The sequence below is a fragment of the Bombus terrestris genome, chromosome 9 (genome assembly GCF_910591885.1).
Source record: "Bombus terrestris chromosome 9, iyBomTerr1.2, whole genome shotgun sequence".
Lineage (NCBI taxonomy): Eukaryota > Metazoa > Arthropoda > Insecta > Hymenoptera > Apidae > Bombus > Bombus terrestris.
The window spans coordinates 2452827-2479771 of record NC_063277.1 but is presented as its reverse complement, the minus strand read 5'-3'; the positions used below and the strand labels follow the sequence as shown (position 1 = coordinate 2479771).

The following is a 26945-nucleotide window of genomic DNA, read 5'->3' as shown; positions in this document are numbered from 1 at the left end:
TAATGTTTATACATACCTATATGTAACGATGAGAAATTTATAATTTCATCGAAAGTGCAAGACAGGGTGTACTCTGTTCTACAAATAAATGTTACAAGCACATTAGAAATATTATTAATTATTAACATTATCAATTATTGGTATTTTTTATTATTTAGTTTTGATATCGCTGTACACATATGAATTTATACAAGAAAATCTAGTCTAATTTCAACCAAATATATAATTAGCTGATGAAATGAAGTTTTATTCTTTTATTGTGATTAGTTATTTTTTGCGAGTAATGAATTTTATATTATTTCGAACTCTCCAATAATTTCCATAAACATTTAAAAAGAAACAGGAGAATTATTCTATAACGATTTAATGATTCGTCATCGATGTCATCAATGTCATCAATTTACAGTAATTTACATGTACCTCTTTCTTGTACAAATTGAGGATGTGACTACCAGAAAAATGATGCACAGTGAATTTTAAACTAGTCGTAAATTTTACAGAAATGAAAATGTTAGTCTGTTTCTACTATGCTTGCAACATCAAAACTGTAAGACATACATACACTTCATGTGAAATGAGGTATATAATTATATATACACATAAAACTGTATTTCGTAATATTAATATAATAATGGTAATAATAATAATTAATAATAATTAATAATAATAATCCCAATAATGATGTTCTACCCAGATAATAAATACTATAGATACAGTGTGAGTGTGGTGTGTGAGTAAATTAACCAATTAACTTTATAGGGGGGAGAGGATTAGGGGTTGCTATGTACAAGTCATATTTGTACTATGCGACTGACGCAATTAGCCATCATCGGCTTTCATTCAGACGCGCCCTGTATTCTCTTCTCTTGTCTTTTTATTTTTCCTTATATACTTTTTCGTCCCGCGCGCTCATTTGTTTATATGTGAAATCATTTGTTTCCTAAATTATAGAGAACAAACCTCTCTGTGCCCTTCTCTCATTCTCATTTACTCTCTCGCGCTCTTTTCGCTCATTCTCAATTATCTAATATCTCGGCGATGTCTCTCACTTCATAAATTATTTAAAAACAATATTTTACATCATTAATGTATGTATAATATATAGAGGTCACCTAATTTGAATAAAATTTGTCAAACAGCATCGAAAAATTGCGCTAATGGGTCCAGGAAACATGATAACAGTGACCCAGTGCCGCGCGAGCATAATATAATATAATATGCAATTATTTCACACCAGGGGCTTGTACGAGGCATTTTTACTTGTAAAAAAGAAGTATATCGCCTCTCTTTTTCTGTTCTTCTTTTTTCATTTATATCATCTATATAAAATTAAAAAACAACGTAATATTATTTATATTACTTCGTCGTTATTAATAATAAAAGCTTTGTACAAAATTCAATTTACAATTAAAAACGTTTTGGTTATGTAATTTTCTAGAGATTCTGATTTGTAATTGAACTATCTACCGACAGAGAGGCAATTGTAAGTTAATTTCTTATAGCGCGTTTTCTTTTGTTTCTTCTTTTCCTTCCGTTTATACGCGCGCATTCGTTCTTTCTCTTTTTCCTCTCTCTCACATGCTCTCTTTTATTCACTTTCTTTCGTTCTCGCATATGTTCATTCGTTCTATCAATCTCTCGCACATACAATTTTACTTCCCATTCATCAGATTTCATTTGGTATGCGGCAATGTACGGTCATCAATAATAGTATCTCGTGTTATCTTATTTTTTGTTTTTCGGAAAACACAAAATACGATCTATTTACCTTTTTTTCGCTCGGCGAGTTACACGAATAGAAAAACGTTAAAAAGAATTACTGTGCATCAATAATCATCAAGTTTACGCTACGATCGCGGCGTATTATCGTATTAATTTAAAAAAGAATCGAGTAAAAAAAGTCAGTATTTCGCATTGGAGGTTTATCGATTAATATTTGAAGGATCGTTTTCTCCCAGTTATCCAGGAAATCTCAAAGTCTCTAACAAACAGTTGAAGACGGACGTAGGAAACCAGTTGCTCTCGTAAAGCCCCAAGTGGCGGTATGATTAAGGAGTGCATGAAAGAGGTGCACATACTGCACTACGAAAGGAGAAGGTGTGGGTCAGACGAGAGCTGCCGCTGCATGGTAGAGTTGCATGAGCGCTTGTACGTGCACTGGTAAGCAGGATAAACGATCCTTCGTGTTCGCATCCACTGCGAGCCATGACAGTGCATTGTATCCCTCCAGCACATATCTGAAATATATTAATAATAATAATTAATAAAATGGTAGATTTTGATATTTATAAATGAATTATATTGAATTATAGTAATTAAATTAAAAATTAAAATATGCGGTCAATGAAAGCAACAATATGAACCTGAGCACATCGGTGGTATACTGTGAATCTAATGGATGAGCAGTGAGTGCACTTTGTTGTTGCAATAGGTCATCACTATTCTGCTGTATTGCTGGACTATGCAAATGTAAGGCATTTTTCAAGAACACGGGGCAAACACCCTCTAAATGGGGACAGGCTGACCAAAACCATGGTGGCATTCGTCCAGTTGGTGCAGTAGATACTAAGTAACCAAGAGCAAGTGGTTGCTGCAATAAAGTTCCAACTTCTTCTGCTTGTTCGGCAACTGCTACCTATCAATTATAAATTTTACAGTTAACTAACCATTTACAGACAGGTAATATGTATAAACATTTAACTTACTCTTGGTGTATTACTACATGGAAACGGACTACCAGGGCCATCATGATTGCCTAATCCTGAACCTCCACCATCTCCACCGAGTGGGGATCCTTCAGGACGATGTGGGCTACCACCAGGGCTTTGGCCTCCACCAGCACCAGCCTCTGGCCATACATTGAAGATGTCATTGAAGTCTCCCATACCTTCCATACCTTCTGGCATATCATCGTTTAGTGCAGAAAATAGCTCATCATCTCCTAATTCTGGTCCATTAATATGCTGCTCTTGAAATGCAGTCTGTGATGACTGTAGCAGAAAAATGATCATTTTTAGACATTCAGTTAGATTTAGATTTTTTCTCTTAAAAACAAATTTGTACCTGTGTGGTAGCAGATGTAGGAAAAACGAGAATATGAGTGCATGTAACATCTTGTGGTGTAGATAATTGGCAGTTTACTGACGCCTGACTAAACCTTTCATCAGGTGTGAATTGATCAGCCATAAGCCTAAGAGTTGAATCTGGTTCAAGGGAGACTAGACAGGCGCTAAGCACACAAGGTGCTGCTGACGGATATAAAAGACTGCACTGGCCACATATTTCTTTAAGGTGTTTAGAGGCTTTGAGAAGCGCTTTTCTGGATAGTAGCCAGCTCCAACCTTTCAGCTCACCATGTCCAATACGTCCTACACGACCTACTACTAACCTCCAAGGTTGTACCTAAGTATGGAAACGTCCAATTTGATTATATATTTTTTAATTCAATTATATTTTCGTTATTTTTAATTTTTATGGTTCAATATTTTAAACAATATTTGATATTTTGTTGTGAGCTACTTACACCTTGAGACATTACACCAAGTATGAAATCCATCAATTTTTGTAATCCAATTCGTCTGGCTGAGGCGCGTTTTCTTCTCTTTCTATTTGGTATATCGATGTTGATAGTAGCTGTTTCAAATATTTCTCCTCTATCATCCGTTGCAACCGCAAGCAACCATGATTGATCTTCGCTAAGACAATAGCTGAGATACAAAACTGCACACTCTTCTGGTCCAGCGATGCCGAAAGACTCTGGTGCTTCGCTTTTCGCCCGTAGTGGAGCCAAGACGTAGGCGGGTGAGTACAACCGGTACGGGGCTCTATTTCGTTCCTGATGTATAGTTGCAAGAGTATTACTATAAGACTGAAAATGATCGAGTCATGGCCTGTTTACTTTTACTATTTTCGTCGTCCTAAACGGCACATGGGCAACGCGATTGTCTATTTTAAGGGATCAGTTTTATACAAAATACAAAAATGCATCTTACATCTTTACTCTTAAGAAAAATGTCTGCTGCGGCAGCGGTACCAAAACCAGTAAGACTTTTTACTGTGGAGTTATGATTTAATAACCGGCGGCCCTGTAGAAACACGTTTAACGCTAAAGCTCTCATCTCGTCCTGTATTTTGCGCCTTTCCCTAGCTCGTCCTAACTCCATTATACTTTCCAAAGATATTATCTGAAGATGAAAACAAATAGGAAATAAATTAGTAAGTTGCTTAATTTGAAGTACAATGTACAAAATGTTGAATATTATTTCGCTTTAACGTGTATAATATATATTATTATAATTAAAATAATATAAATTAATATAAATATAATAATTAAAAAAATATAAATTATAACAAGAATGTTTTTATTATAATATAGAAAAGATACATGTAGTTGGCGCGAAGTATTTCTTCAGTTCTCCATTTTACTTTTGCTCGAGATCTTTTAATAAAACGTAAGAAAAATCATAATTCAATCTTACCTGAACGTTGATATTGGATCTAAGATTTTCAGGCATGCTATTAACTGCTGTCGAATATGCACGTAACAAAGCTAAAATAGCAAGTCTTCGTCGGTCAGCATCTTCGGGACCTCCCAATGAGAAAGGTTCCACTAAGTAAACGACTATAGCTGGAGGCTCGATTTCCTCTTCATCTGGACCCGATGTTGTATTAGTGTGTATCGTGGCAGTTTGTGAAGTTGGTGTTGTGTTACCGGTATTAGAATTAGTATTTGTTGTCGTGTTTGACGATGGTGTTTCACTTCTAGGATTTTCTCCTTCTAAAAATGTGCAAATTTTATATGTAAATTTATCTCTAAATAAATGTAAGGATAACTTAACTTACAATGTAAAAAGGTACTTTATATGAAAACGTACCAACTGACTCTGGTTTGTTTGTCATTACATCAGGTGTGGCTGGCATTGTGTCAGTAACAGGAATAGTTGTTTGCGGCTGTTGTTGTTTGTTTGTCGGTTGCGAGTCTCCAGGATCTAACAAACTCCGATCTTGAATAACCTGTGTTAAATATGGAGCTAATCGATGATTACAGACTTGCGCATACAATCGCAATAGTTCTCCTAATTGGTTCTCTCCTAAAAGTTTAAACCAATCGTCTATTGGTTGTTTGACTTGTTTCTGCATTGATGCTTTTCCAACGCGAAGAATACCATCGCGTAACGCTTTTGAGATAGGTGTATGCCTTCCTAGCCGACAAATCTGAAATAAATCATAACTTTATAATCAAAGATAAAAACATATAATATGTTATGTGAAATTCATTTACTTACTTCATACGTAGTTGATAGTTCACGGAAGAAAGATTTTACTTTATTAATAACACAATCATTGTCTGGTGCTACCACTACATAGGCGACGTCTCTTGGTCCAGCATATGGCTCCAAAAGTAGTTTCTCCCAGTAACTTAAAGCATAAGGTGATAAAGACAGCCAATCTCGGTCATATCCAACAACTAATGCAGGTATTGGTTGAGGTTCACAGCGATCATCGGTTCCGCGACCAGCTAAACGATGGAATTGTCTCCAAGTCAAGGGACCTGCAACGGTATATGGTGCCTCCCACATTCGAGTTGTACATTTTTTCTGCACAGCATCTTGCAATAGTGGTTGTAGAGCTCTCATCATTCTCACGATATCACCACTGCACTGAGGTCCTTTTGCTCTAAGGAACACCCATCGATGCACTCCAATTACCCGATTAGTTCTTTCATTGTGCGTACCATTAATTTTACCCTGATCGAGAGCTGCTAGTGACACTTCATTACCATCATTGAATTCCAACATATTCACAGTAGGCGTAAGCATTGGGTAGCTCTTCATTGAGGAATAGATCCTGGATGCTCTGTAAAGACTGCTTGCAGAGCTCTGTATGATCAGGCACTGTTCTCTGAGCAATTCTAACACATTAGGTGGTATCACGTCTAAACCTTCCGACGGTTTGCCTCCTCCACAGGCCACAGCGATTAGAGACGCTTTTTTCTTCTCTGCTGGATCCTCTGCAATGCCAGTAATTTCCATCTCATCTTCGTAGAACAAGCCAGCTTGATGAGCTAACCGTCGATTTACAACCGCACTAAAGCCACAACTGCACCTAATCTGATCATCATCTTGAAACAGTGCTCCGCCTGACCATGAGTGCGTAAGATACACACCAGCGTCTGCACCTTTAATATTACCAACAACTTTTGGACCTGCATTGCACACACAGAGACTGCAACTATCAAAATTGTGATCACGGAAGATATTAAGCACAGTGTCACCTAAGAGGATATTCACTATGAGAGAGTTCGATTCTGGCGCACGAGTAGGGCCTGGTGTGTCTGCTTCGATGCTATTTAGATTTTTGTTTAGGTAAGAAGAGGTGGTAGATGTAGCTGGACTTGGCTGATCATATGGTGGCGGCGGTGGTCTTCCGGATATAGTTGCTGAGCGATATGGTGCTCCCAATGGTGCTGGACTCGGAGGGCATGGTTGTTGTTGTTGTTGTTGAACTGAACCAGGTCTAGTTGGTGGAAGTGGTTTATCTGAATTGTTGGAAGTAGAGTTGCACTGCCAAGAAGATCTATATACGCAGTGCGATGGCAGTGTAACAGGTGGTAGAGATTGGCTGGGCAGATTTGTGAGTGGAGCATATTTGGAAGAACCAACCATCTTACAAATAGGTGTAGGTTTGAACACGTAGGACCAATCATCGATTGGCTCTTCTTGAGGAGATCCCATGTTCGGATAAATGTCGGGGAGATGCCTAAGTGGTCGTTGAGGTACAGAAAGTTCCGTCTGGTCCATTAAAGGGTCGTTTAACTGACAAGGCGAAGCAACGGGATTATGCTCTAAGGATGGTGGCGTCGGAAACATTTTGGAAAGTTCTTCTGGTCGTAACACGCCAACTCCCCGGTTATTATGTCTATTATTGGCATCTACTCTGGTCTCTTCATGTAGTCCACCAGATCTATTCGACTCTGGGGGAGTTTGTACTTGAAGCTGGTTTAAATTCTATAAAAAATATTATATAATTTGTAACTTTAATCACAAACGCAATATTAAATAACAGAGAGAGAGAAAAGGAAAGGTAATGCGTACGGTTTCATCGCTCGAAGTGTCAGGATCGGAATTATCAAAGATTTGATCTAAATCTTTATAGGATGCTTGAAGACCTTCACTAGTAAATAATGATCCTGGTTTAGTAGGATCATCTCTTGGCCGTCTAAGTCCATCAACACTTGTGCCATTTTCTTCGCCTGTTGCATCAAACTCATACGGATCCGTTCTTCTTCCAATGCAATCTCCCTGCACGAATATTAATAAATATAATGTATATGACAAATGCAAATAATATTTCAGACAAATGAAAGACGTCACTTACAACATTGACATTTGGTTCTTGCTTAATCTCTAATTTCGGTGTTTGAGATTGAGGAACCTGAGAATTCATTGGTGGATATAATGTATTGCTCCTGACATTGACTGGACTGGTATTAGATTCCTTAAAACGCTTTACAGGATGATTAAGCCATGCTTCTTGCGTTGAATAATCATAGAGCCAAGGTAATGACTGTTCGTTTTCTAGATATATATCCTCACATTCTCTAGAGGCTAAGACTGGTCGTTTTAATGTTGGTCCAGGGGCTGGACTATGCACTTGATTATTGCATGCAGAGGAAATTGATTTTGGGCCTTGAGAAGGGGTTAGTGGTGGGGCAGTGTTTGTATGACTGGGTGGTGGTTGAGGACTAAGAGTAGGCATTGTAGGCTCTGCTGGTGGAACTGATGCTGGCTCGGAATGTGGAGTTGGAAGAGGTGAAGGTGCAGGAGATCCTGGTGAGCCAACAGATGGAACTGGTAGACAATCTCCTCCTGTTGGTGGTCCCCTTGAATAAGAAGGAGGTCCGCCTGGTGGTGTACTTGGCGCTTCTGTTCTGTTCAATACAGACCTATTCCAATTAGAAAACATAATCATAAATTAAGTTTTTTTTTAATAATCCGGGTATCATAAAAATATTAATGATATATTCCATACTTTAAATTTGATGACTATAATTGACCTTGATAAGCTGATTCATGCTGAATAAAAAATGATACTCATACAACTACCACCATGAACATTTTTATGAAGAGAATTTTACGACGCAACACACCTACAATTATTTTACTACTTAGGAAAATTGTTAAAAATACAATTATATATCTAAACATGATAACAGATTCAACTACAATATTGAAGAAAACAATGCACGAATAGGAAAATAACAATTACAAAAATCGTGCTTAAATTATGAATAATATTATTATGCACATGCGAAGCATTCTTTAACTATTGAAAGAGCTAAATAGTTTAAGACTATTTGAAATTAGAAGTGGTAAAACTACATAAAATAAAAGAAAAACAAAAAAAAGCATTTCGATAATATTGTATAAAAATGTGCTTTTTTATTCAATTATATACATGGTGTCTGGTAAGGTAAGAAGTAAATTTAGAAATTTAACAAATTTGCCCCAATATAATGAAGTGTTATCATCTTGTTGTAATTACATTTTTCTTCTGATTTCTAACGTTATTCCCTCCAAGTAAAAAAGTAAATTAAATAAAATTTCAATGATAATTTACTGCTAATAGCACTTTTATAATACATGGTCCAACAAAGTCTCAGTCTACTACTCCACATCACATATTTACCGAAAATCAATACTTATATCTAGCTAATAAAACATTTTTTGTTCTGGATGATTTGTTGAATACGTGAATGAGTTTGTTAAACACTTTACTGGACACCTTGTATACTGCAATACAGTTTACTTAATATATATAAAATGAAAACTAAAACTGCATAATAAAGCATGAAATAAAAAATAATGACTACTTGATTTTAATCAAAGTTGTGACATATTTTTCTGATTTCTTGATATTTGTAATACCTTAATTATGAATACCATGATACTGTATATGTAACAATATATAATGATTACCAGCTATGTATGAATATACTTACTATAGTTTGTATTAATAAGCACACAAATGTAATAGATCCCATTTAAAGCATATACGGAATATGCATATTAGCTGCTTCTCTTCAATAATCAGAGTAATAAAATTTGTACTGTAAATTCACCTTACGTATTGTTATGTATTAAAATAAAATAATAATGAACACTTTTCTTGTGTCTTTACCACGATTAATATTCATAATTTTTCCAAAAATGAGCCCCCCTCCCACGAAAAGAAGATAGAAAAATTGCACAATGACGTTTAATTAATGCGTTATTCGTGCAATTAGATTTAGTTACTCCTATGACTAAATAAATAGCAGAGCTTTCATAAGCGATGTGAATTAAAAGATGACGTTATGGTATTATAACGATCATACGATATTGGCATTATTGCGGTGATTAATTAAGGTATGGGAAAAAATATAATGATTTTTTCATTGATATCGGGGCAGAAATTACCCACCTGGGGGCATTAGCAGGGACAGAGGGGCAAGCATCCCACTGGGTGGTAGAGCGTCGATGAAACGGTACGACCCTCCGTCCACCTTTATCTACTCTCTCCCTCTGAACCTGAGAGGAGGCCAGGCTCTTCCAACCCCCGGGGGTGGCATACCTGCAACCGATGTATTTAATATCTTGTTTTTTCATATGTTTACTTATCTTAATTATTCTGATTTACTGAGCAGCAACGTGTGGAATAGAAATAGGTAAGTAGCTTAATATCAACTTTTATTATCTTTACAATTTTATCAAACCTACATCGGTGTAATGATATAATGTTAAAATCTTTCTTCTCACAAAACATATAATGTTTAATGCGAATAAAACTTTTAGTTATTATTTATTTAAAATTTAAAGAAAGTACACAAGCTTACCCATGATAACTATAATATATCCTGAGATTTATGTTCAGTTTTATTATGGTATGGACTTACCATGTATTGTTTAAAAGGAACATAAAGTTTATATTATTTTATATGAAAGTCTTCAATACAGGAGAGTCCTGTTGTCATAAATAAGAGAACCAATTTCAAGAAATAATTGCATTCTAGCCATTCTCAAAAACTAAATTTACATGCACATATAGCAACAGCCATTAAAAAAATTACTACTTGTACTGTAATATTTTAAACAATCTACATTTTATAAATTGTGCTATAACATGCAGACAGAATCAATAACAATTGCAGACTATGCTATTTTGAATATTATCAGATAAACATAAAATACAGTGAAAAGAAGTATATATTTACTGCTACATATAATAAATGTGCAAAGAAAATAATAGTTAAAAATCTAACAGTAATCTTATTCTTTATATATACTTTCACTTTATACTACAAACTTTGGATAAAAGTGTTATTATTATTACTATCACTATTACTGCATTGTTCTTTTTTTCTTGTTTATATCATGAAGATATATATAAAAAATAGAGAGAAAAAATATGAAATTGTTTTAACAAACAATTTCTCAAATTATATCAATGCGAAATTCTTGAAATTTTTGAACTTTGCTATTAACCACTACATGAAATAAAATATGAAATATATTACATACAATGCAGTAAAAGTTAGACTCACTAATAAAAGTTACAAGGAAGTATTACTTACTTTGAACAGGTACAGGAAGACTTTTGTGTTGGATCAATGAAGGTCCAGGTTCCAGGTTCCGTGGAAGATTCTGTCTTGGAAGCAGAAATTGGTGAACTCAAAGTACATTCTGCCCATACACGTTCTGGTAATTCTGTAGCCGCTCGTATATCCTGCTGACTCAAGAGAGGATGTTCGTAACTAGCAGGACTATTTGGTGGAGAAAGAGCAGTATCAGGTGGAGTATCGTCCATATCTGTGACCAGGACATAACATGAGGGATAACGCATGCGAACACCACCAACAAGCACTTCTACTAGAGATGGAAGTCCTGCTTCTACATTACTGCCATTAATCGGATAAAAATGTTTCCATTCTTCAAGGAGTTGACTATCTGTACGTCCCACTGGGCCAGTTAATGTACCTGCTAGTCCATAAGGAGCTAGTATTACTGAAACAGAAGATACATTAAATAATTACATATTTGCAGTAACAGCATATACTATTGCGTTTTTAAATTATCTTGTAGAACCTAGCTTACCTTTGACACCAGACTGGGAAGTTTGGGTGCGTTGTAAGCAAGTCCTTGTAAGATGTCTCACAGCAGGATGCTGCCTGACATCCACACTTGCACATACAGTGCTTTCTCCATGCACAAAAAATGCAAAGGAGAAGGACAGGTGGCTACTGTAAATGGTACTAAAATTATTTTGTTGAATTAAATTACAAGAAGATTGATTAATAGTTTGTCTTTTAACTATGGTTGAAAATTATTATTAACAAAAATAGAAGAACGTACCTACTGCAACGGTGTTTCTCGAATCCATCATAAGGTTGTACGAACCACTTTCCAAGGCGAACAAAATCACGAGATAGTAAGCACCGTTCGATTAAGTTATGCAGAGCCTTGAAAAGAAGTGATCGGCACTCATACGATAATCCGCTTTCCCAAGAACCCTGTTCACTTTCTGCAATCAAAATATTTATATTAGAACATAATCTTATTATATATATATATTTATATAGATATAATATAAGATATAGATATAATATAAGAATACAATAATTTTTTAGTATTAGATAATACTTCAGAAATTTATATATTTGTATTTGATAGAATATTTAGAAAACGTTTTTTTCTGTTTTGTAAACAGAAGGAACGAAATGAATTTTGTTTTAGAAGCACGTAGTTTTTGTTATTTTCCCGCGATCTACTTTCTTCATCAAATCGAGGCAATGTCTATTCTTATTGGTCGAAAGAAACGACCGATTCCATTGTGAAAGTAATGCAATTCGTGTATAAAATTACAGCCAGTCACGTCGACGCTAGGCAATCTGTAGAAGACAAAAGAAATGTTGGTCGAGACAACTAAAAAATTCTAGAATTTTATGCTCGTGATCTAAGATGAAATATACATTTTCTTATCTTATAATATAACGGTATTACGTTATATTTTCGTTTCTTAAAAAATAAATCTAATTTTGCATTTAGCAACGTAATTCTGCTTTATTCGTGAAATAGTAATGAACTTTACGCTTCATGAACATTAACTCTGTGAGTGTGTGGTATGTATCAGTTTCACTTTCTAAAATAAATTAGTATTACAATAAAACAAATTATACCACTTTATGTAATATAATTTTTATAAATTGCAACATATACATATTTATATTTTACATCTTTATTGCATAATATTTATATAAAAATCAAATGGACTCAATTGAATTATTTCCTATAGATTCCTAGATTTCTATACGTGCATAGTATATTCATAAATATTACAGATCTCGATTTCACTAGTATTAAAGATTTCATAGAATGTATATTTTGTTGAAAATATCCTACTGGTAACAAAACAATTGTAACTATCTTTTCTATATGAAATTCACACACACACACGTACGGCATACACAGAATTCTTCACTCCTAAATATGTGTATTCAAAAGAGTTATTTTCATCGTCATTTTCATTATCGCATAATTTGTGCTAAACAAATATTTCTCTAACTTCATAAAATTAGTTTTTCATTATATATTGATAAGGAAAAAATTATATTTTTCTACATCCATTTAATAGTTGATGATTTATTAAAAATTTTGATAGAATATATGTATAGTTGCTTAAATTTCTTTTTAATCCATAGCATCCAAAAATCTGGTTTAACCAAGACTAACGGTTTACTAGTTGGTTCCGCAATTGGTGTATTCCTTGCGATGCACAATAATGGAACCTTGCGTCGCATCGCACCGAGTTGCAGACAAGTACATGGTTCAGCGACCCTGTGCAGAGAAACACGGTCTAGCTAACGTTACCGCTTCGTTCGCTTTGCACACCTTCTTTCTCCGAAACAAAAGCATACGGGATTTTCTACAACGACGTCCACAAGAATTCGCGATATATCGCTTTTAGATTAATCCGATCGTTTAATCAATGAACTGTTATTCTTACGGTATCATTCAATCGTTATTTTATTGTGTATATATATAACAAATCTTTTGGCTTTTGTAATTTTAATATTAATTTTAATTCTGTAAGAACTAGTAATGGTTCTCTGTTTAAGCTTCTCCCTCTAAGCTTCAAGTGTAATCTAAACTGTTTGGATCATCTATGATTCAACTATTGTAATCGAAGTTCATATTATTCTGATACAAGTAACAGATGTCACAGAAGTTGAAAGGAATTAAAAAGTAAACATTGTTAGTTTCCAAGATTTTTGTTTAGTTCTTAAGATGAATCATAAATATATAAATCAATTCTTACCAATAACAAACCCTAATAAATCAAATAGATTACGATCAGTTTCAACAGAGGAAAATATGTAGAAATATTTATAATTCTCTCAGGAGTAAGTTCGATATGTAATGAAGAAATTCCAAGATTTGTTTGCTCATATCACTTGAATATTTAACATACGAGAACAATGTTACCCTATGTTGCAGTAACTCAAGAAAATACTCGGCGCGTTTCTCTATCGTTTATCAGAAAATCATGATTATATTCGATTCTAATGAGAAGTATTTTAAATATAATACGGATAGCTGATGCCTCTTCAGCTTATGTACTTCACAACTCGTTACTGTTTTAGAAAATTCATTTCGTTCGTGATCGATCTATTTGCCTTAAGCTTTATAATTTATTTTATACTTATTAAACTTAACTAGTTGCTTTTAAAATATTGTAACTGATATAAAAATCAATACGAGATACTGTATATTGTTTGTACTTCGATCATTTTCAATAGTTTGGATCCAGAAGAAAAATTAAAATTAAAGTAAAGACTACATTTGAATATAATTGTTGTTTGTAGTAGATCGATCATAGTTAATAGAGCAAGGGGTTAACACTGTATATCTCTCAATTTAGACGCATAAATTTCACATCTTATAAACAGACAAGCGTCTATGACTCTATCATCTATTATAAAATATGTCTATTAGAGAATTGGAGATGTCCGTGAGGATAGTAAGAGCTTCATTACTCACCACACGCGATGAGTTCCGGTGACACCAGACCAGAGAGATCAGGTTCCTCGCCATACCAGAAAATCCAGAGTTCCTTAGCGGCAGTAAGGGAAAGGGGTGGTGGTGCGGGCGAGGGTGCAATGCCTAGGTCGAAGATTCCAGCTCCAGTTGCTGAGGCGGTTGCTGGGCCGGAGGTAGCCGGTGTAGCGGCGACTCGTCGCCACACGCAGAGAATGTCACCCGCGAGGCACCGTGAGAAGCTCGATAACACCGGGTCTTCGAGGGGGGTGCCCCCGAAATCGCCGGCTACTTCGCCCCACACGAGCTTCTTCCATTTGATGCCGCAGAGATCCGTCTACAATAATAAAATTACTCGTTAGTCACATTTATTAAACTCTTATGAATCAATCTAAATATTAATAGCAGAGCTACTAGAATTGTTAAAACGACTAGCTCATAATTTTAAGATAGAAATTTCGTAGATATACAGTGGTACACTTGTAGCGTTTGAATAATTTTTTCTAAGATGTATGAATAGAAGGTTGTTTTTCTTTTTAAAGATATAATATTTATAAAGATTAATATTCATGGGAAAAATGTATCTATGATGATGATTAAAAGCATATTGACAATGAGTTATTTCTGAGGAGTATTTCGGTATTGTATTAATCAATACTGAAACAAAATGATGCTGAATGTAATATCAATTTGTGGATATAACTGACTTTTAATAATCGAAGAATTAAAATTCTTAATTTATTAAAAGGTAATCGCTCTATTTACCGTTAGTAAATCAAATAAATTCTACGAGATTGCGTTTAAAATGTATTGTGATTAGGATACTAAAATGTTCAGCTATGATAATTTCAAAAAGAGGAGTTATGATAGATCTAACTTCTAGCTGGACTTTTGAGAAGGAATTTAAATGGATGTATAAAAATAATCTACTCTGTTAATGTCATATATTTTATCTAATTAACTGAAAAATAAATCTGTTAAATTAATTAAATGAAGCTTTATATATCTTTAATAATATTTGATTATACATTTATTAGTGTCCGCGGCTAAAAGCAATGATAAAATATATAATATACACGTATAACATAACACTTGTACAAACTCTTCCAATTAACGAAGATAGGTTAGGGACTGTAGGGAATGTATCGGATCATTCATTGACCATTGAGAAAGGTCGGTCCTTGAACTTTCGCCGCATTCTATTTCCATTTGTCACGCAACGTAACAAATCGTTGATTTAACCGTGAACAATAAGATTCTCCTTTAATGTGCAGATTAGTATTAGAATTTGAGATTATGTTGCAATTTTGTCTACTAAAAAGTAATTAATATCTTGTTAAAGAGGTATCGATATTGATAATACAGTTTTGACATCAACAATGTAATTGTACTAATTGTAAAACCATAATGATCTAAAAAAAGGTTATGTTTTTTATAACTTTGCTAATGAGAATTAAAGCAATAAAATAATTTATAATTTTAATACAAATTACTGCAAACTACAATTTCGCGTAGTCTAAATAATATGTTTCTATACGAACATTAAATAGATATTCAATGTAGGTCAGGGACATATATAAACATTTTAATTGTAGTTTCACAAGAATTTTGTTTTATGTTTTATTAACAGCATTTATAAAAAATATCATGATAAATTACTAATATATGATAACTATGTATTTATTAGGAGGATTCTAAATAAAAAGTGAAAGCGATGAATAAATCGTAAATATTCATACAGATATTTGTAATGAAACCAAATGATTTCTCGTTGAACGCATCAGTCTGCACTGAACGTTAAATTTTCCGTTACATCAGCTTGCAACTTTCTGAAAACGTCAATGAACTTGTGCTTGATAGGAAGGAAATAGGAAGATAAATACTTTAGTTGAAATTGAGTTGTATACAAGGTATCCATGTTTAAGGAAAAATATATCTTATCTTGGTTAGTCAGAGGCCATTCACCCTGGTCTGATATCTCTAACGCATCTGATTCATACATTTTTTGCTGCCTTCTATACGAATAGTCGATGTTTTTTTCGTAAGTAATCGATATACAGTTTAAAGTCGATTCTGAACACTTGAAATGTGCAGTTGCTATTAGCGCATGCGTGAGAACGATATTTATAATTTAAATGCACTCAACGTCAAACATAATCAATCGTTTTATGATAATTATATATCTTTTATATTAAAACAATTTACTGTAATTTATTGTAAGTGGTTCAAAAGATTATCCAATACTTAATATTCATTTACAATTTGAACATATTTTGCAAACAACATTTTGTTGTTACTGGCTGTAAGCTATGTACAAGATAAGAAAAAAAATTGATGGAGAGAGACACAATTTTAATTATTGTTAAATACAAATTAATCGTTAATTATTGACATTTAAATAATTCAATGATTCATAAGTTTGTCGTAATCATTACAACGGTATTATTAACGACCTAGTTTAGACTTAATCAGATGTTATGTACTTTGCTAAAGTTTCATTTATCTCAAACACTTTAGAAGGCATAATACTTTTTCGATATGCTTTAGACATATTGTTATTTATTAGATGGTTATGCATAACATTTGCTACCTTCTGTTACTTAAAAATTGTCATAATCACATTAAGACAGTAATGATAGCAGAGTGGAATAGAGAATTTCCATATATTTTCTTGTTTTTAGTACAATGTATATGAACCGCGGCGCCACCGTAAGCACGTCTGTCTATCGTATGGCGCCACGATGTGTCTGTCAGAGTAATAAAGACACGCGCAGTCGCGAGCAGGTCGCGCGCTTCTCAACCAATCAAACATGCGCCTTTTCTTACGTCATATTGCCAGCTGACATAACCGGAACAGATTCAAATAAGAGCGGAAACTTCCTATGATATTAAATAGGATAATATATAAGTCTAATAACGTTTTTTATCGTGTATTGTTAACGTTACTTTTGATTCATATTCAGACTACTTATTTTTTTATGCAAATACTAGAAATTAAAAAGTACAAAACATCAATTTTTTTCTATGAGTAGTACACATATATAATATTCAAGACACAAAAAATTTATGTTTATGGTTATAAACAAAAAGATAAATATATTATTCATCATTGCGAAGTATTACTATAGAACTATTAAACTTGTTTAAAAAAAAATTCTTTTCAAATTATTTATATCTTATCATTAATGTCATTCAATAAATACTAATAACCTAAAATACCTGGGGAAATTAGATAAAATATCCAAATAACCTATAAAATTACACATCCCTAAAATTTAATTCAAAATTTTTCGGAATACACCAATATCTATATTCTATCTATAATAATGAAAATATAACGAATAGAAGTGATATTTTCTTGATTCTATTATATTTTAGAATTAAAAGATGAAAAAAGAATCGATTGGAAAGGTAAGGGCGCGCGGTGGCGCCTATCGTGTCGACGAGACGAAATAATCGGTGAGCAAAGGCGCCCATCGCAACGCTACGGGGCTGTCAAGCTTGCTGATCAATACAAGCAAGGCGACGTGCAAGGCCGCCCGCGTGGATTCAACTCGCGGGTCCGCCACATTCCCTCGTTTCATCCTGTCGTACGCGCCTGTATTCATATTGCTTTTCTCCCACGGTATCGTTTCTTATAGATTCTTTCTTTCTCGCTTTGCATTATTTTATCCTGTCTTTACCCTCTTTCCAAATTTTCTATTTTATCATATAATTATCGAATAATTTAACAGTCTGTGTTGGATATTAAATAGTACGATACCGAGATAATGTTTAGGGGAATTTTTTGGGCTCACATTACTTGGGCCATAAAATTTATCTTTATTTCAATGATGCCCCTACATTCCTGATGCAATGAAGAACAAATTTTAGTGGTTGTTGTGGTCTTCTCGAACATAACTTTTTAGTATACAATAAAACATTTCTAACAAGTTTATTTTACACGTTTAGTTCTAAATGTTTCTTCTTACTCTCTCCTTTCGAGTATAAAAGATTAATCAATGAGTGTTAAATAATATTTTCTTGAAATTAAAAGATATTATCAAAAAGACAAAACTCCGTAGCTTTAAAAATTTACTTTTCATATTAAAAATTTGAGCTATAGACCATATAAAGATCTATCATAAGAGTACGAAACTTTGATTTTAGATTCCAAACATATTTAAACATATCATCTGCTATTTTAATGTCTTCAAATATTATCAGTGTACAATATTTTAGTTTAAATATTTTACTAAATTGGTTAGAACGGTGAGAGCAAAAACATATGGAACAACGAAATAACTATGGACAAAGTATCGACGCAACCTTTAACCGATTATAATTCCAAATGCAACCGATCGCAATCCTCATGGTTTGAGTCGAAAACATACACAATTTTACATCGAATTATTGATCGTGTCACCAGAAGGAAACAATGCCGACCGAACGTGTCAATGAAGACAGAAGAAAACTGTACAATCTCATTTTTCTAGTAGCAGAGCGTGTTTCGGTGCGCGTAGAACGCAGCTACAGCTGTAAATTCCCATTTCTGTTACTGCCCTCCTTATACGCTTGCCGTTAAAGCAGCACGAACATTACATTCACGTGCGTAACGAAGCGGAATTCTCTTGCGTACAAGTTACTCGAAAGTGGATAGAGTACGCCTCTACGATGCCACCGACGTTCCTCTTTCTTTTTTTCCCTATGAAATCGCACTTGCTGTGTGGATTCTTCTAACTTTGTTCCTGTTATTGGTTATTTTGAGAGTCCCTCTTTTCTTATGTTTACTTACGGTGAAGTATTACGACAGATATGATTGTTTCAATAATATTATATACATACTCATGCTGATATTTAATAACTATAATAATTTTTGATTATTTATTCCCATTTATCTTTAATTTAGAAATCAGTTATTAATATCTAAACAAGATTTGGAAGTAATGTCTAATTCATGGTTAAAATTGCAGTTACCAATAAAAGAAAGAAAGAAAAAAAAAAGAATTTACAAATTATACGAAAAAGGAAAAAATAAATTCTAGCCATGTATCAACACTTAACAAGCACAACAAAGTGGGAAATTATTCATTAAGTGAAAAAGTGTAAATATAAAATAAACGATATTTAACAGAACAATTAAATTATATACCCTTATCTTTGAAAGAATTACTTTTTTACGTAGAAAATTATGTGTTCCTCTATTTAAACCTAAACAGTTCATCTCTTCATTCAAATACAGCATCCTGTTTACTAATATATATTATTATCACTTTCCCTTATTCCTATTCCTTTCTCAGTTATTATTTCCACATGATTAATTACAATATACAAAAAAAACTGCACGTAGATTATATTAAAATAAATTACAACGTATGTTGTAATATGCAGCTTTGTCGAACCTGTAATTAAATTGTCCAATTAACAAGTTTACCAGAAAATTGTACACGAATGGCACAATCATCTTAGCCATCCAATCTCATCATCCTCTATTTTCCTATTTCTCTATACGTGCAAAGGAAATTCGAAATATTCAGCATGTCCTTACTATAGTTTCATATTTTTTCATTCGCTCCAAACGAAGTCAAGTATTAATTCTAATTTTGAATTTAATTTCATGAAATTACGAAAAGACTACTTAAATGTCATTTATCAGTCATTGTCAGATAAGTTCAAGCAAAATAAGTTCAACGTAAAAATGTCGAGAGAATTCGATTCGAGAGACACTGGGTATTCTAAATTATATCAGAGTCCGGTCTGGTGATTTCTCGGGCGAGATACGCGAGGCACGCGGCTTCTTCGTCGACGAAGTCACTCAGCTAGATTATGCTGAAACTGGTGCTCCATGGAGAGAAACAGGAGAAGCCGAAGGGGGCTTGACCAGCCTAGGTGAAAGCCTTGCACTGCGAGGACGTCACGTGTTAAGACTACAAGAGAGTTTACACATTGCTCGGTTTTGAGCTCGCCACTTTTGCTTCGAGCTGACCTCGGAACATCATTCTTTTTTTTATCCCACCACCAAACTTTTAGAAACCACTTTCGGATGAATCTCGATTAAATTTGATCCAAGAAAAAGATCGAGAGTCTCAATTTCGAGCACACTCTGCTCCCCACTCAAAGAACGACAATGAAACCTTACAAATTCTGCTACTTTTAACCTTTGAATTGTATTGCTATTGGATCATAGGTGATCCATAACAATTTGGATCAAAGGTACAGACAATTTCAACCTTAAATGTTGCAACACGTGTCCTTTAAGGTGAATCTAAATTCTCACATCGCTATCACGATCTGAAGAATTGAAAGCCTCAATGGAAAAAGAATACAAGTTAGATGTGCTTCAATTTTTGACATTTTATTTCTGTAATCTAGCATCCATTCTGCCAATATGTTTATACGTTGAAAAAAATTAAGAAGCAAACTTTTGATTTTTAAATGAATTGTGGAGGAGATCAACTCTCATTCACTCCTTGTTAATTTGACAAGTTGCGATAAACTTGATATATTATGTATACATTCATGTTATTTGTAACGTACGTTTCATTACAGTTATTCTCGTTATTTATACTTGAAAATATCTTTCTAGATTTATATAGTGTTAGGAGAGATAAACTAAATTGGGGAAATAAGAGGCGGATGAGGGTCGAACTAAATTGCAATTGAAAACCGACAATTGATGAGTATTTATTAATATTCCTAATTAATTATAGATCTTAGTTAACTGAGAAATTATTGGCCTGTTCTCCCATCGTTCGATTTATAACGGTAAATCGAGAATTGTGACAATAAAATATGCTACGTATAAAATAATTTGTTACAGTTGATATCAATAATTATTCACTTGGTTAAAAATTTCCCTCACAAATCATAACAAAATATTTATTTCATCATAATTTGATCAGTACAATGTTCTTTTAAATAAATTATTAAAATTATTAAAGAGTTATAATCCAGTATATAATTTTATGTTAAGATATAGATGTTTATTGATAAAGTTAACATATGTGCTTATCTAATTAATTAGGTTAATTATACGATAGGTTTCAGAGATCTTTGATAATTGGACGTGTTTCTGTATATACATATACATGTATTTGTATTGAGAACCACTGCGACCGAGCATTGCTCCTACCAGGCCGTTGCAACTCGAATTTTACCGTGAATACAAAGTAACTATAAGCTGTACACAAAAAGCCGCCAACAAAGTTATTCTATTCAAAACATCTGAGGTTTCACCCGCTTAAAAAATTGTATATGTCACTCTGTGGGTATTAAACGAAGTATCTATTTTCGATTTTTAATGAATTTTAAGGACACTAATCATTTCAATAATCTTTAAATGATTCGATCCTTGATACACGGAAAAATTAATTAATAGAATAGAAATAATAACAAGATTAACTATAGAAATAAATAAATAAATTGCTATTACTGTAAAATTTTTGAACTATGCTTTATAAAGAATGTAAATAAAAGTTTAAAAAGTGATTTCAGTGAGTTATTATTAAAATTCAAATAATTACAAAGACCCTCAAAATTAATAAAATAATACTCCAATAAAAGAATGGATTGCACAAAAATTCAGATGCTATCAGAATCACGATATTTTATAATATTGATAAAAATAATACAAGAATATATCGTATTCCAAGATCATGTCATGTTACGTAGTAGATATCCTTAGTAGATAATTTCGAAATAATTTCTTAAATCGAATTCGTGCGGAATAGCGGAGGCCGACGAACTGTCGTCAGACGTAAACGAATTTCATCGGGGAAAGCTACGGGGGCGGGGGGAGGGGGAGCCAAAACGAAAGCATAGTTTTCCCTGCAACCGACAAACCAGTACTGACGACATGACACGCAACAACTAAACTTTCCCGAATTTTAATCTAACCCAATAAGGATGTACAATAAAATAGAAAAATCCTAAGGAGAATAGTCGAAATAATAACAATAAATAAACGATCGATAAATAAGTTCTGTTTAATTAATTTTAATTAATTAAATAAATTTTATTTAATTTTAATTAAATTAATTTAAATAATTAAAATAAATAATTAATGTTTTACAAATCCCAATCATTCGAATAGCTCATTTTGACAACTTTTATCATGATGATGTCTGCTTTGGAAAATCCCCTAAAATCAATTTAAAAAAACTTCTTCATTTTGTTGTTATCCAGAGGAGCGCTACTATAAAATTAAGTTAAAAAAAGGAGAGAAAGAAAAAATATAAGAAAGATACGAAACGAACAGTAGAAATTCATTCAGAGGTGGATGTTTTGATTGACTGTTCGTGGGAATGCGGTACACTGCGAGTGTAACAGAAAAATGTGTCTGTCTCGCCGTTATACCCATGATAAGTATGTGTATACATGAGTCGCGCGCATTCTGCATGGTCAAAATGAAGAGAGAAAGAGGGGAGAGACAGTCTAAAGGCCTTGCATACAGGACGTTTCTAAAATAGATGATCAAAATTTAAAAGCATACAGGAGTCACGAATGTGTTATAAATGTAAAAATTTATTTAGGCTATCACATTATGTGTAAAATATTACTATTTTTTGTTATTAAAATAACAATGTTTTACTAAACATTATGCTCCTTTATTTTTTCACAAATTTACTAAAAAAAAAAGAAAAGACAGTAGAAATTAACAGCGTGGATACTGAATGCAGTTGGTCTCAAAAGTAAAAAAATTCTTTAGCCACAATTCCGAAGGCGTTTTATTTCACTAAATTATCAGTGATTCTTTCTTTTCAATATTTATTAAATCAATGTATTATCATTTATTTAATGTTAATATACATTTTCAAGTTTCGTAAACACGAACGAAGATTAAAATTTTATTATGAAACGTCTAATTATTTCATTGACGCGCGTAAATATTATTCGTATTGAACTGACGCACATTTAAATATTTGTACATTGAGGCATTCATACATTCAGAATTTTTTTTATCGTTAATGTTTATTACTCTGTATTTAAATACGAATTGTAGTAAATCTTTTAACCGTATATTCGAAAAATATCAATATTAACAATCAAAAAAGAGAAATTATTTCTTTAATGATGTGTAAGTAATCGCTTATCAGCGACTGACATCTCAATTAGTAACATATTTTAAAGAATTAAATTTTTGTTAAAAATGTAATAAGAAGATTAATGCAAAATATAACAAAATAGAAATATGTATGTAATTTACTTCGGAATTGATGTTCATATTAAATTCATAGAGGCAGATAAAAAGTTATGAAGTTATAACGTTACAAAAGGTAAAATATAATTGAGCTTTGTCACGTGTGAATTATGTTTAATCGTATATCTTCAACAGAAACAACGTTTAATAACAACTTCAAAGGTATGTCAGGTATTCTTAGAAAGTTCAGAGAAACTAATGAAGATAAGTCGCAAATTCGACGAAAATCTATTCACAGAAATGGTTGCATAGACAAAACGAAAAAGATATATATCTGATGTTGGATACGCCTAGGATATTAATCTCTATTAATGGCATCATTGTTATACATTTATCATTAAAGCATCAGTAAAAGAAAGCTTGCAAGATAACATGTCTTGTTTAGTAAAAATATTTAAATTACCAAAGCATATGATATACGGCAAGGTATTACATTTTCATCTGTCAAAGTATAACTACATTCTTTAACATAACGATTTCTAGGGATTTTCACGAGTATGGTATCTCGAGACACCAACTAACAATACTTAATAAAATTGAATATAATGATGAATAACATACAATTTACATTATATAACATATAAATTTTATATGTTAAACATAAGTGAATAAATTTTTAGAATGTTTTAATAGATAAAAAAACTAAAAAATTGATATCTATATTGAGCAGGCAAAACTATCTCAGAATTAACTTAGAATTTATTAAATACTCTATTAATAAATAAATTAGCCTAATGTCACATTAATAAGAATCAATATCCTATTTTCAAAATATCACGTAGAAAAATCAATATATTCTGATAGGTTGGTATGCATCGCATACGTACACGTTTGAGATTCGTTGAGTTCAACGGAAAAGAAATTCCTAGACTTGTCGGACCAGAGCAGAGCAAAGACGAGGACTTTCAACCGGTGCAAACAATCGTCTGGCACAGTTTTGTGGTTCCCTTGAAAGGCGAAAGGAATGTTACGAGAGACGATTTCGTTATCTCGTCATTGGGAGAAGAGACGAAAACACGCCGCGACTCAACAGTTTATCCAGAGATTGGTAGTAAAAACAACAATAACATAATACGCTAGAAACAATCGAACAATATTCACTACGGTAATCAAAGGATATCAGTGGTCAGCACCGTTGCAACCTCCTTAATTCTCTCACGAGTGGAAAACTCAGGGCCGACGTGAATCAGGCATGACATTGGGTCTTATAAACTTTAAATCCCAGTGACGCGCGTATACACGCTTGCGTGTTTATACAGGGTGTCCAGTTTTCCGTGCAAACTTTATCAGAGTAGTATAAAAATAAAACTAGAAAAATAAGGTTGTGTTAGATTGATGCATACAAAATGCTGTTTCTTCAAATGAAAGTTTAACAGTTAATCTAGACATAATTCGATGCACTTTCTCAACTAACAAGTTTCACTATTCTAGATTTATAAGAATTACTAGTTCTCAAATGCAACATTTGTATTTCTAATAACTTTCATATCGTTTTTCCAAATTTAGATTCATGGGAGGAAATTAATCTGTCAAATTCGCAATTCATACAAATGACATTTTATATGCACCAATCTAACAAAAAAATGTTATAAATCCTCAATTAAAAAATTATAGGACAAATATGAAATGTGAAATAAACAGTATGCGAAGCATCAATACAAGACGAAACTATTGATACATGTCTGACATTGGATAATCGTAGTGTCCAATCATTTATAAACTGAAATTGGTTTTGATCTTGATTTGTTTCTTCATGTGCGATATTGATTACCATTATTTTTTCACTACTGAATAATTGTACTAAGAAGAATAAAGCACTTATGAACCTTTTGTTATATGATATTTTAATCTCATTTTTATCTCTAGAACAAACTAATAAACTTCATACGGTAAAACCTAGGACAACCTGTATGAGTATCTATATATATACAGTCAATTATACAAACCTACACACACCCATTGAATTTTCTAGATATGGTTAAACTCCTTCACAAAATATCACTTATATATCAACACAAATGATTTGTTTCGTAATTTGCTCAGTATAATGTTTTAAATTCAGAATGAAATTGCGTTGTTTCTAATTTTGCTACCAACAAAATTTTAGAAGCTATATTGATCAAACATTTTTTATTCCCATCAGTAAATACTATTTATTCCCCTTTTCTTCTTTGTATTAAATCTTTGTATTAAATCTTTGTATTTATATGTACGTATATACAACGCACTGCAAGAATTGTCGTACAAAATCGAGGTTAAGAAGATTCAATACATTCCACATAACACGAAAATTAAAAAAATTGAATTTGAAAAATTGTCAAGTAAGTATACAAAACAAAGTATTGAATGATTTTGTCGATTGTACACTCGTATACACACGGGAATTAATCAAGTTCGCGTACACTTGACAAGTTGTCAAACTCAATTTTCTCAGAAACGGAGCCTCCAACGCAATTTTATCATTCTTGATTATTATTCCATTTTGAATCACAGAATTTTCCTCATCTTGAACCATAGTTTTCGAGATATGCTATATATGTACATATTATACAGGGTGCTCCAATTGCTCGATCAAACTTTTTAGTGTGTTATGAACAAATAACGGAAAGACGTCGTATAAATATAGGTTGTTTGAAATTAGATTAAAAGGTTCTAAGAAAAATACGAAACACAAAAGGAATGGCAACAAGCTCTCAGTTACTATAATGCAAAACGAAAATAGGTTGACAACCTAACCCAAACTTTTAGCTATTAATACTCTATTTCGAAATGTTTACCGTTTTTGACAATAGTCATAAAACACACCGGTAAAAGTTTGAATCCACTACTCTATGATTATTTTATTTCATTTTTTGTGTTAGTTGTTATTTGTTCGGAATTCTTAATTTCGTTTTCTCCTTAGGTCTCACTCTTAAATTTTTTGCACTGAATTAATCAAATCTTTCGTATTAGTTCATTACGTATTAGTTTTTGGTTGACATGCTTTTTTTCTCAAAAACTACTAGCATGAGACACACCTGGCGATCTAGCAGTTCGTAATATCGTTCCTTTCGCATCACGTATTTCTCTCATAACTTCTTAATGAAGCTTCAAACAAGCTATGTTTATATGACATATTTTCCTTATTTAAATCCGTAGAGCATAATGGAAAAGGTTTCAGCCGGAAAAAAACTGGAACACCCTGTACACACAGAAATGGGTGAGAGGGAGGGGAGGGGAGTGCCGCGCGATACACAACACCGACGTCGACACGAACGATCGAGTACTGCCCACGGGAATTCTCCGATATATAGGTTAACCCGGGCGACTTCTGCTCGCGACATTACGCGGTACCGTTAAACATCCATTGGACAACTGGCATTTCCATCCTCTGAAGCCTCCGTCTCCATTCTTCCATCTCGATTCTTCAAATCACACACATTGAAGCAGATATACGCGACTATATGAGTCTTACGAGTGAAGAGAGTGGGCTCACTGATCACTCACCAGTGCGAAGAAATTCGTGTGGCAGTCCTCCAGGCTAGCGCCGTTCGTTTGATGCGACGGATGCGTCATGGCTTCTCCATCGTACGGCGTACACTCATTAGCAACACTTCTCGCGGCGGCGCGCCTCTCTCAGGCCCCGAAAAATCACACAGCGAGGCCGCTATTATTCGAGAACATTTAGGAGGGTTTTCACTTCTCAATGGCGACCG

General features: G+C 33.3%; 1 protein-coding gene across 6 annotated transcripts; it reads right to left on the bottom strand.

Annotated features, from left to right (window-relative positions):
* Nucleotides 1–889: 889 nt before the first annotated feature.
* LOC100642571 (mediator of RNA polymerase II transcription subunit 13) lies at nucleotides 890–26875 on the bottom strand. 6 transcript variants are annotated; one of them, XM_012311366.2, is made up of 17 exons: nucleotides 26737–26875; nucleotides 14076–14409; nucleotides 11391–11559; nucleotides 11133–11290; nucleotides 10613–11042; nucleotides 9463–9612; nucleotides 7378–7945; nucleotides 7095–7301; nucleotides 5286–7007; nucleotides 4875–5214; nucleotides 4479–4777; nucleotides 3993–4184; nucleotides 3524–3868; nucleotides 3064–3402; nucleotides 2706–2990; nucleotides 2364–2635; nucleotides 890–2237 (listed from the first exon to the last, which is right to left on the bottom strand). In XM_012311366.2, exons 1-17 carry the CDS (start codon nucleotides 26803–26805, stop codon nucleotides 2105–2107), a joined length of 6012 nt encoding a protein of 2003 aa, XP_012166756.1. In that variant the 5' UTR covers nucleotides 26806–26875; the 3' UTR covers nucleotides 890–2104. The 6 variants fall into 6 exon arrangements, with proteins under 6 accessions (XP_012166756.1, XP_012166757.1, XP_003397440.1 ...); XM_012311367.3 differs by having other exon boundaries at nucleotides 3524–3835; XM_003397392.4 differs by having other exon boundaries at nucleotides 11133–11278.
* Between the last annotated feature and the right edge of the window lie 70 nt (nucleotides 26876–26945).

Coding starts and splice junctions, on each gene's coding strand:
- LOC100642571 (XM_012311366.2), bottom strand. CDS start 26,805: ATGACGCATCCGTCGCATCAAACGAACGGCGCTAGCCTGGAGGACTGC. Junction 9,613..10,612: donor TCTTCCTGTACCTGTTCAAA/GTAAGTAATACT, acceptor CATCGGTTGCAG/GTATGCCACCCCCGGGGGTT. Junction 2,991..3,063: donor CTACATCTGCTACCACACAG/GTACAAATTTGT, acceptor TTTCTGCTACAG/TCATCACAGACTGCATTTCA.